Below are 12,330 nucleotides of genomic sequence, written 5' to 3' on the forward strand. Positions count from 1 at the left end.
TGAACTCACGTTTGTTCTCTAACATCAAAAGCCCAGTGTTTGTGAGCACACAGGCAAGGTTCACATTCTGAGATCAATGATCTACGAAGAGCAAACTCAGCTCAGCAATATCCATGCAAGTCTTTCAGTCCTTAAATATGTTGCCAACTTTTTAGTCATCTGTTTTCAAATAAAACACATTAATAAATTAATGAAAAGACAGACTGAATGTATAGCATTCTTCATGATTTTATTCACTTAATTCTTTTTTTAAACCAGTAGAAAAAAAAAAAAAAAAAAAGAGTGCTCTAACAATGTGCAGTCAATAGCCATTACACAGACTCACATTAATTCTTTCACTTTTGGCATATCTAGATCTAAGAGTCATAGTACAAAAATATAATAATAATAATAATAAATCACATAAGGCAGTTATTTCACTTCCATTGTAAATCAGGTCATTTAAAGAAAAACTCCTGTATGATTAGTTACATTTAACACATGATATGTACATACATTTAAGGTCAACTGTTGCTTGACAATTAATGTGTAAATTCAATTAATTCGTTTTGGATTTCGGACATCCCCAGTATATTTAGTTGATTATACTAGGAGTGCTGTAACAGAACGGTTTCCTAAACACTCATGTTTCAACATTCATGTAAAAAAAAAAAAAAAAAAAATTACTCAGGCACAGGCATATAATCATACATTCTTGATGAATAAAAATAATAAAGTACAATAATTTAGACTTACAGTGGGGCAAAAAAGTATTTAGTCAGCCACCAATTGTGCAAGTTCTCCCACTTAAAAAGATGAGAGAGGCCTGTAATTTTCATCATAGGTATACCTCAACTATGAGAGACAAAATGAGAAAAAAAAAAAATCCAGAAAATCACATTTTAGGATTTTTTAAGAATTTATTTGCAAATTATGGTGGAAAATAAGTATTTGGTCAATAACAAAATTTCATCTCAATACTTTGTTATATACCCTTTGTTGGCAATGACAGAGGTCAAACGTTTTCTGTAAGTCTTCACAAGGTTTTCACACGTTTTGGGGCTGTCGCTGGGCAACACAGACTTTCAACTCCCTCCAAAGATTTTCGATGGGGTTGAGATCTGGAGACTGGCTAGGACCTTGAAATACTTCCTACGAAGCCACTCCTTCGTTGCCCGGGCGGTGTGTTTGGGATCATTGTCATGCTGAAAGACCCAGCCACATTTCATCTTCAGTGCCCTTGCTGATGGAAGGAGGTTTTCACTCAAAATCTCACGATACATGGCCCCATTCATTCTTTCATTTACACGGATCAGTCGTCCTGGTCCCTTTGCAGAAAAACAGCCCCAAAGCATGATGTTTCCACCCCCATGCTTCACAGTAGGTATGGTGTTCTTTGGATGCAACTCAGCATTCTTTCTCCTCCAAACACGACAAGTTGAGTTTTTACCAAAAAGTTCTATTTTGGTTTCATCTGACCATATGACATTCTCCCAATCCTCTTCTGGATCATCCAAATGCTCTCTAGCAAACTTCAGACGGGCCGGACATGTACTGGCTTAAGCAGGGGACACGTCTGGCACTGCAGGATTTGAGTCCCTGGCGGCACAGTGTGTTACTGATGGTAGCCTTTGTTACTTTGGTCCCAGCTCTCTGCAGGTCATTCACTAGGTCCCCCCGTGTGGTTCTGGGATTTTTGCTCACAGTTCTTGTGATCATTTTGACCCCACGGGTGAGATCTTGCGTGGAGCCCCAGATCGAGGAGATTATCAGTGGTCTTGTATGTCTTCCATTTTCTAATAATTGCTCCCACAGTTGATTTCTTCACACCAAGCTGCTTACCTATTGCAGATTCAGACTTCCCAGCCTGGTGCAGGTCTACAATTTTGTTTCTGGTGTCCTTTGACAGCTCTTTGGTCTTGGCCATGGTGGAGTTTGGAGTTGGACTGTTTGAGGTTGTGGACAGGTGTCTTTTATACTGATAACGAGTTCAAACAGATGCCATTAATACAGGTAACGAGTGGAGGACAGAGGAGCCTCTTAAAGAAGAAGTTACAGGTCTGTGAGAGCCAGAAATCTTGCTTGTTTGTAGGTGACCAAATACTTATTTTACCGAGGATTTTTCCAATTAATTCTTTAAAAATCCTACAATGTGATTTTCTGGAGTTTTTTGTTGAGGTATACCTATGATGAAAATTACAGGCCTCTCTCATCTTTTTAAGTGGGAGAACTTGCACAATTGGTGGCTGACTAAATACTTTTTTGCCCCACTGTAAATGTCTCCATTTCATTTATAATTTAGTCTTATTTAGTATTTAATGAGGGCTTAGGTGATGATTTTTTGTGTTCATCCAATCAAACAGTGGCAATGTTCACCACAAAGGAAAAACATTACTACATTTAAATAAAAGATGGCATAAATAAAATGCTCAATTCTGCAGTAACAGCATATTTACAGGTTGGAATGTGTTTAACGAAGCAGCTTCTAAATCTTAATGGTTATACTTAGTTTGAGCATTTAAGGACTCCTCTCAGTACAGCATCAAACACATCACAGAAGACAAGACTAGGACAAGACTGTTATATTACCCCTAACAGTTTCCATAAACAACCACTAATACAATGACTGAACATCTATTTTCATTTACAGCAGGTTCATTTTTAAGATTCTATTTGATTAGCATGTATTACTCCACAAACCATAAAACATTAAAGACTAAAGGTGCAATTTTTACATAACGGTTTTCTCTCTGTGCACTGGAGGTCAAAAGAGACACATGAATGTAACAGCCTTTTTTAAAGCGACAACCTCATCACTAATAGCTTCCATAACATGAATTTAATCAGTAAGCACGGTCTTTAGGAAATGCTTATATGGAAAATGTGTAAACAATGTAGTCTAACATTCTCTGATATCAATTTCAGCCACAGGGGCATCAACATAAGCATTACCTGAAGCAAAACAGAGGACGGTCTCAGGATGTCAGGCTAAATGTCCATTTACGCAGGGCTCGGTTCATGATTTCTATCTGCCTTTGTCAATATACTGTAAGAAATCCGAATACAACAGAAACAGGCACAAATACACAGTGCTTTAGTAAAAAAATGTTCCTACAATTACCTCTTCTTGCAAAAGGAACATAATTTATGTCTTACCGCATTCATATTTTCAAGAATACAACATAATGATTACTGTATATAGAAAACAATAATCGTTAAGTGTTAATCGATTAGGGAAATCTAAGCAACAAGGTCAATTCTGCTCATATTTCCACATATTAGAAATCAGTTTATTTGACCTTGTAACAGTAAAAGTGTAACAGTGGTGACTGTGGTAGGTTATTCATCTACATATTTGCAGTGTTCCAAAACCTAGTAAGCTGACAGCCTAGACAGTATTTTAAGACATCATAGCCATTATCTTGTTGTGAAGACATTTTGGTTCTGGCCAAATTCTAAAGCAGCATCACATGTATCTGCACAATGAATGTACTAGAAAATACTAGAAAAACTCTGCAGGGCTGTGGCCATCCAGGAACTGAGTTTTGCACCCCTACTTTAGATAAACCAAGAAGGTGCACTCATTACTACAAATGGGAGAAAGTGCAATGCAAAATATGGCGGAATAATTCTCACCTTCTAAATAAAATCAGTATTCTGAGGGAACCTGAAATCATTTATGGGACAGCTAGCTAATGTCAGATTTGAAATATGTTATGTGAAAGTTTTTGAATTGTCAGGTTTTCTCCATTCCAGTAAATAGCACTTAGTCTTGGATGTCCAAAACAGCTGACCATAGGCTTTCCTTGAAATGGACTTTGAGTCAAACTCCTTTGGAATTAACTGTAAGTTATACAGGGGCCCTAAAGGGACATGGTGATTGGAAAAAAATGAGATGGGAGGAATAATTATGTTTCAAAGCTTTTGTGTTCTCAATAAAAACTTAGCAAGGTTTCAGTTCCCCTGAGAAACTTTGTGTTAGTAGAGGCAAAACCACTTATATAAGTTTGCCAAAAAAACACAAAAAAACACAGTTTTTTTTGGGCAAAGGTTTTATGAGTGTTGCTTGGGGAAACACAAAAATGCAGCTGCCCATGTTCCTTCCAGATGTTCCAATGTGAGTTTTAATTTGAGTTCTAAGGATGCTGCCTATATAGACTGTAAACAGTCAGGCAGGCAGCTCACTTGGTTTTGTAACTTAAACCACTAGAACTTAAAGCAGTGCTTCTCAACCTTTTTGATTCCAGGACCCCACTTTAGCTTGAGACGATATTCAAAGTTGATATGCACTTCTGCCATAATAAAGTCAAAAATATGATGTCAGTTTAATGTTGTAATTCATCATTTAAAAGTTTAAAATTTTAATCAAGATTACGTTAATATAAATAAATTTGAATCATTTTAAGACTTATTGGGATTCTCCTGGAAGTTTGCCGAGGCCACCTAGTTGAGAACCACTGGCCTAAAGGTGCACCTAAATGAAAAATGATGAATCTCCTTTTGATGCTTCAGTTCAGAATATACAGACAACATCAGAAGCTAAAATACTTCAACAGTACACAGCTGACAATACAATTCTGACTTCCACAGCAAGCTTCTATCATCAGGACACAGGAATGAGCTACTAAGGTTCTGTCTGACCTCTCCATTTCAGTTCTTTTAAAATCATTTCACAGTGTAACTTAAAGAGACAGTCCACACAAAAAGGAAAATTCTGTTATCATTTACTCACCCTCATGTTCCAAACCTGTATGACTTTCTTCTTCTGCAGGAACACAAAAGAATGATAACAATGTTTTTGTCGATTAAAAAAAAAGAAAATTGGACCCCATTTACGTTTATTGCATTTAAAAAAAAAAACCCAACCAAAGAAAAATGTAAAACCATTTTTTTTTTAGGTCACACAGGTTTGGAACATTTGTGTGTGAACTATCCCTGTCATTTGTACCATCGATGGCATGTTAATTGGAATCATGTTAACAACATACTACAGCCATGAAACCTAAAAAAAAAGTTACTATACCTACTATAACCGTGGACGTGAGATTACAGTGTGCAGATCTGCCCACCAAGTAGAGTAAGAACAGTCAGGAACCAGTCATCCTTGTATGGTGCCTTTGGAGTGCCTGCAGTTGTGCTGAATTAGAGCAGGCCGTTAGACATATCACTGCTCTGCCATCGTAAGCAGGTTGTTTTCGAGTGCTTGTACAAGTGACTGGACTGACTAAAGCGTTTGCCACATTTCAGACAGGCGTACGGGCGTTCTCCCGTATGAACTCGGATGTGTTTCTTACAGTCCGTCAGAGTAAGGAACGTCTTACAGCAGATCTTGCAAGCATACTTCCTGGCACCTTCAACCACTAGCACGTTGTGCTCAGATAGTGCCTTCTTACATTTTGACAGAACATCTGCAGAGGCTCTTGTCAACTGTGGTAGCGGGTTCAAGTTGGAGCTGCCAACATTTTGACCTACGGTAACAGAACTCTCCATTAAGTTTACTCCATTAAGAAGCACTGAGGAAGAAGAGGACGAGGAGGCAGCATCAAGCTGCTGAGGGCTGTCTGTAAGTGTTGAAGCACCTCCTGGTGGAACTTTAGGAGCGATGCGCCGGTATGCTTGGCATCCTCCGGCGCCACCCCTGGATGAACGAGGGAAGGTCTGTAATCCCAAAATGTTTCGCTGGAACTCCAGTGCAAGCTGGTCGACCGAGCCACCACGGGACGCTGCTAATGAAGAGGATGATGCTATACCATCATGCAGAGGCCGCAGAAGAAGGGACTCTGGCTGCAGGTCAGAGCAGACCTGTGCTTCGCCTGGAAGGAGCTGCAGAGAGGAAGATGAAGTGTTGATGGAATCGTTTGAGAGGAAGAAGCGAGCAGAATCGTGGTCTGCTTGAAACTCTCCGGTTGTAGTGTTGGGAACATTGTCAACACTGTTAGCAAGGTTAGATGATGTCCCTCTGCCAGCAAAGGCCTTCGCGCTGAGGAAACTGGAGATATGCAGTCCAGAGGAGGACTCAAGAGCATCACTGCAGGAGAGCACCTCTCCTCTTCCTCTGTCTTCTGCTGATCCTAAGCCCTTGTTTCCTTTAATCAGCAGCCCAGAGCTGGGCTGGGGATCAGAGTAGCTGCGCTCACTGCCCTCTGGACTCAGCTCCAGCTTTTCTCCAACTGGCTCCACCTGAGGAAACATCACACTAATTAAAAACTCACTTAATTTTGACTAGTTTCTTCTGAAAACAAGACAATTTTTACTCGTCTAGAAAATCCTTCTCGATTTAAGAATTTTTAGATATTTTGGCTGGAAACAAGACAAAAAATCTAAGTAAGAAAAGCATTTTTTGCAGTGCAGGGGGCGGCACCGGGAAAAGTTCTCGAGTCATGATTCGAATTCGGGATGCCCGTAGCGCAATGGCGCTTCATGTTGGCGTACTGCGTTCTTGCATTCACCTTTCGTTACGCCTACGTCATACGCTCGACTGCCTTGTTGTGAACGCACCTGCTTGAGCGACCGGAAGCTGCACATTTCAGTTTTTAAAGTTTTAAGAATCTACACTTTTCTTAAACTAATGCATCGTTTCGCTTCAGAAGGTCTTTATTAACACCCTGGAGCCATGTGGAGTAGTTTTTTGATGGATGCATACTTTTTTTTCGGATTCAGAAACGGTACCATTCACTGCAATTATACAGATTGGAACAGAAAGGACAATGTTGAATATAACTCCGAATGTGTTCATCTGAAAGAGGAATGTCAGACATGCCTAGGATCCCCTGAGGGTGAGTAAATCTTTGGCTAATTTTCATTTTTGGGTGAACTATCCCTTTAATGCATCCTTGCTGCATATTCATTTCAATCAAGAAGAAAAATCCTACCTACCTCAAACTTTTAAACTGTGGTGTACTTTTTTTTCAACAATATATATAAAAAATGGAAAATAATAATTGACTTGACATCATGACAGCACTGCCTCTTGGAAACGGATATAAATTGACTACTTTTCTAGATTGGAAAGGCATGCAGTTTGTTTCAAAGGGCAAAATACTTACCTGGGACAATATGGTGAAACACTCACAAATCAGTTAGGGTTAGGTAACAAAACAGTAACAAAATACAGTTCTCACTAGCTTATTATCAAAAACAATTACCTGGTCACTCCCTTCTGCCTGAGACGTAACATCGCTAGTCTCATCAACGGCCTCTGGTGAACTCAGTGGCTCACTCTTCACCACGACCTGGATGTGCTGCTGCTGCTCCTCTTCTTCCTCACCTCCGTTCTTTATCTTCATCCCCTCAGTATGGTGACGGCTTGCATCTGGGTACTCCTCTTTGCGTGGCAGCATCAATGTTTTTTCCATTCCTGCTCCCCTTCCTCCATCCGACTGACTGGGAAGCTGCATGTCTTCATGGGTCAGTCCCCTTCGGTACTCATCTTGCTCTAGTAAACCTCCATCATCCCCTGGAATGACCCCAGCGACGACCTCATCCACCATTTTACTATGGGAATCTGGAGACAGAAGCTCCTCTCCACCCTCTCGATTCCCCGATTCCCCCACAATCCCCTCCACCTGCGTGGAAAGACGTGGCCTCCCCCGTTCTGAAACAATCAGGGACAAGGGCTGTTTGCGCTTCAGGAAACGGCGTGTCGGGTGAGAAGCGTGCTGATCCACCAACCCACTCCCGCACGCTGAACCCGTTCTCCTCCCGGTTCCTGTTCCCCCATCTTCAGTGCCACTCAGGGCAGAACTGACCAGGCTCAGGCCGAGCTGTTGCAGCAGAAATGAGCGCTGGAGATGAGAGTTTGCAGCCGCTGCTGCTTGCTGCTGCTCGGTGTGATGCTGACCACTACGGTCTGTCGGAGGAGACATGGGAAGAGTACGAGTTGTAAGGTAGTGCTTACAAGCTTTCACCACAGCGTTTAGATGCAGATGAGAAGCCGCCAGCAAGACATCCATCACGTTACTCTCTCCTAGCATCAGCGTGGATGTGTACATCATGTCCATGAGTGCAGCAAATGCTTCAGCTGTCACCACTTCTGAGTCCAGGTGGATCATCCTTGTACTGGCGTCTCCCTCAGCAGCAGTAAACAGAGCTCGGAAATGCGTACTGCAGGCGGACAGCACGGCACGGTGGGCCTTGAAATGACGACTACCAACCATGATCACGCAATCGCAAAGCTGTCCATGCAGCCGCTGGTAGTTCAACTGCTGGAAGATCTGCTCAAAATGCCCTGGGAAATCCATGACCTGAGAACTAATGAATAATAGATAAATGAGATGAGGAACTATGCTTAAAGAATAGAGACTGCACATAATCCAGCCACATTGTGTATACAGAATCAGCGAATTAGCATTTTCACACTTCCGGTTCCATCGTCCCAGAGTCAATGTTTTTTTTTGAATGGGAGTTTGACTAAAATCCCCTAAAATAAGGTCCGTGGTTCACACAAGCTCAAGATAATTTCACGTTTTATTCTACGACATAAAACACACCAGTTACACCCCACTCGTGATTTTTTAAACTGTTACGTTTCTTAAAAAAGACGGTTGCTAACAAGTTGCTAAATGGGGACTACAGGCGCTGTCGGAGACATTAAATGCCATCACGCCGAACAGTTTATCAATTTACAGTATTTTGCAGTTGTAGTATAATTTGTAGTACAATTAATTGTAGAATAACCAATTAATAGTTTCCCACATGTTATATTGTTGTTCGACGCTGTTTTTTTCCTTTTCCCCCGAAATGCAACCACAAGTCTGGAAAATGTAGAAATTAACACGAGACCCCAGACCCAGATCAGTCAATGAAATAAAGATAGATCACAGCATTTCACATACATTTCAACATGTAGGCTTATTTTAAAATAGACTAATATTTATATGGTGTATATTTTTTAATGTTGTGTATAAACTATACAGTCATGGCCAAAAATATCGGCACCCTTAGTAAATATGATCAAAGAAGGCTGTGAAAATTAATCTGCATTGTTAATCCGTTTGATCTTTTATTTAAAAAATTTGAGAAAAACATTTATTTCATAATGATATTTCACCCCATTTTAAATTCTTATTATCCAATGAAAGGTTAGATTTGTGAAATTTTTAAATAAAAGATCAAAAGAATTAACAATCCAGATTAATTTTCAGAGCCGCCTTTGATTATATTTACCAAGGGTGCCGATATTTTTGGCCATGACTGTATTTATTTTTTCCTTGTACATGCTAAAAAAATAATAATAAAAATAAAACTGTATAGCCACTAGATGTCTGCATAAGCTATTATATAAATATATACAGGCTGTAATATCTAGATGGTGAAACAAGACACAATGTTTAATAGTTTTTATTAGTTTTAATTTTAATGTCACAATTAAATAAAAGTCCTTTGATATTGATTTTTTGACTTTATTTACATATGTAACTTGAAGGAATCCAAAAGTAATCAGATTACTTTACTTTCATATTGTTGTAGGTAATTTATAACTGTAATGGAATACATTTTAAAAGTAACCCTCCCGAGCCCCAACCCTGGATCTAAATATAAGAAAACAAACACAAACAATCATTAATATATGTGGCAATTTCAGAAAATTAATCTCCTTAAAGTTTTTTAAATCCTAAACAAACTTTAGGCAGCAGCCATGCAATAATAAACTTAATCTGCAACATCTACTATTTATGAGAAACTGACTAACACATGACTGCCTTTGCTTTTGGTTATTATTTATTTTGGCACAGATTGTATTTTGAAGGAATTTCTACAGAGAGGCAATAATAATAATAATAATAATAATAATAAAGTATTATTATTACTATAGTGAATGTGCTGCAACATTAGCTTTAATAGGCCTACTTAAAATAAAATGTAATGTCCCATAAAAACTGTACCATGGTAACAACCGTTTCCAGCAAAACACCACATGTTCAATCTACATTAAATCAATACATTATAATGGGATCACCTTGTTATCACCTTAACAAACAACGTAAGATTTCATAAGATGTATGGTATCTTGTTTAATTTCTATGTTTTATAACAGTGGTGGCTATTACCAGTTTTATGGTAGTAACAATAAATGTACAGCGGAAGCAATGGTTACCATGGTGAATTCTGTAAGTGGTAAAGTTATCTGCACATCGTTGACCATCAGCAGCAGTTTTGGTTAAACTAAACCTGAGAGAAGAGCAAAACATTTGCTTTAAAACAGTCTAGTCTGACGCAAATATGTCATTTACATCCTTTTTAAACATAAAGCATTAGTTAACACAATAAATCAGCTTTTACTAATAAGACAAAGAACGACTTTTATGTAAAGCTTGTATGGGTGTCATAATAATTACGTTACATTGTATGTCCTAACAATAAAAACAGGAGAACGAAATATGTATGGATATGAGAGTAAATTGATGCTCGTTGTTAAAATGAGCAATAAATTAAGCAAATAGTTGTGTTGGCTAACGTTACTCTGTTAACGTTAGCCGCTAGCTTACTTATTTCACATAATCCTGAAACACACCTACTTTTTCTCAATCGTCTCTCAATCGTCTTCAGAGAGTCCGGGTTTGTCCTCTGATAACATCCAGAAATACATGCGAAATCTGTCCATGACAGTTAGGCATTGGCCTATGGAGTTCGACACACAGTACAATAGAGACGGTCACGGGAGACAGCATCAGCTGCCCAGGCGCGTCTCCAAATCTGGAGCAATGTTAATACGAATCCCATTCCGCCACCTACTGTACTGGAGAGTTAAAGAACGGGATCTGACTCCCTGTCTGCTGTAGAACACAAAAGAATATATTTTTTCCCTTTTAATTTGGTTACCATTAACTTACATTAGCCTACATGGACAAAAGACCTACTTTTCTCCAAATATCTACTTGCAAAGTAAGTCAGGCAGGTTTAGAACTACAAATGGGGTGAATAAATGATTTTCATTTACTTCAGCATACAGCATTGCAGCAATAGGTGGTAACAAGTGTTTTTTGGGTTTTTCTGAGTACGTTTTTTATTATTACTTAGTCAAGTAGGTGTTTTTCCCTCAGCATTTAGACAGGCTCGTATAACCCCACTACTTAAGAAACTCACCCTTAACCCATCTCTTTTAGAGAACAGACATTTCCCTTCTTCCTTTAATTGCAAAAATACTTGAACGAGCTGTGTTCAACCAAGTCTCTGCCTTTCTCACACAGAACAACCTCCTCAACAGCAACCAGTCTGGTTTCAGAAGTGGACATTCAACCGAGACTTCCTTGCTCTCAGTTGTTGAATCCCTAAGACTGGCAAGAGCGGATTCCAAATCTTCAATAGGCTTACTTATCTTGCTGGATCTGTCTGCTGCTTTTGACACGGTTAACCACCAGATCCTCCTGTTAACCCTATTGGCAAAGGGCATCTCAGGAACCACACTCCAGTGGTTTGAGTCTTACCTCTCAGATAGGTCCTTCAAGGTATCTTGGAGAGGTGAGGTGTCCAAGTCACAACATCTAACTACTGGGGTGCCTCAGGGCTCAGTTCTTGGACCACTTCTCTTCTCTGTCTACATGGCATCACTAGGTTCTGTCATTCAGAAACATGGGTTTTCATATCACTGCTATGCTGATGACACTCAACTCTACCTCTCATTCCATCCTGATGATCCAATGATAGCTGCTCGCATCTCAGCTTGTCTAACAGACATTTCTTGCTGGATGAAGGACCGTCACCTTCAACTCAACCTTGCCAAGACAGAACTGCTTGTGGTTCCATCAAACCCATCGTTTCATCAATTTCACCTTCCAGTTAGGCATATCAACCATAACTCCTTCAAAAACAGCCAGAAACCTTAGTTATGATTGATGATCAGCTGACTTTCTCAGACTACATTGCTAAAACTGCCCGGTCCTGCAGATTTGCAGAATTAATAAAAGCAAAAAAGGCCTCTAACACTAGCTTGCTCTATTCTTTTTCTATTCTATCTGTTTTCTTTTTATTATATAAAAAAACTGCATTAAGCTAACTGAGACTTGTTATAGCACTTGCATATCATTGCTCTTTTGTTGATTTTGATTGCTTCCATTGTCCTCATTTCTAAGTCGCTTTGGATAAAAGCGTCTGCTGAATGACTAAATATATATTAAAATTATAGTAGTAGTAGGCCTATGCAATTAGAATTAGTACAAACATATACATCTCACAACAAATAGGCCTATATGGAAAAAAACAATAATTCATTAGAAAAATACTTAAATATTAGGCTAAACTACTGAAGTATCAAAAAAACAGACAAAAAAATGTTTTAAAAACATCTGATAGCTGAATGGATTGCTTGAGTCTTTTAGCTATGTAAACATGAACATTAACAAACAATATACT

The 12,330-nt window shown here is 39.1% G+C and overlaps 1 protein-coding gene across 3 annotated transcripts; it reads right to left on the reverse strand.

The window, feature by feature from the left end:
* Positions 1-1,717: 1,717 nt before the first annotated feature.
* Positions 1,718-10,674, reverse strand: LOC131536879 (zinc finger and BTB domain-containing protein 5). 3 transcript variants are annotated; one of them, XM_058770063.1, is made up of 4 exons: positions 10,497-10,674; positions 10,076-10,149; positions 7,125-8,229; positions 1,718-6,159 (listed from the first exon to the last, which is right to left on the reverse strand). In XM_058770063.1, the coding sequence occupies exons 3-4, from the start codon at positions 8,217-8,219 to the stop codon at positions 5,122-5,124; spliced, it is 2,133 nt and encodes a 710-aa protein (XP_058626046.1). In that variant the 5' UTR covers positions 8,220-8,229; positions 10,076-10,149; positions 10,497-10,674; the 3' UTR covers positions 1,718-5,121. The 3 variants fall into 3 exon arrangements, with proteins under 3 accessions (XP_058626046.1, XP_058626034.1, XP_058626041.1); XM_058770051.1 differs by lacking the exon at positions 10,076-10,149; XM_058770058.1 differs by lacking the exon at positions 10,076-10,149 and having other exon boundaries at positions 10,493-10,674.
* Between the last annotated feature and the right edge of the window lie 1,656 nt (positions 10,675-12,330).

Source organism: Onychostoma macrolepis, chromosome 01 (assembly GCF_012432095.1).
Source record: "Onychostoma macrolepis isolate SWU-2019 chromosome 01, ASM1243209v1, whole genome shotgun sequence".
Taxonomy (NCBI): Eukaryota; Metazoa; Chordata; class Actinopteri; order Cypriniformes; family Cyprinidae; genus Onychostoma; species Onychostoma macrolepis.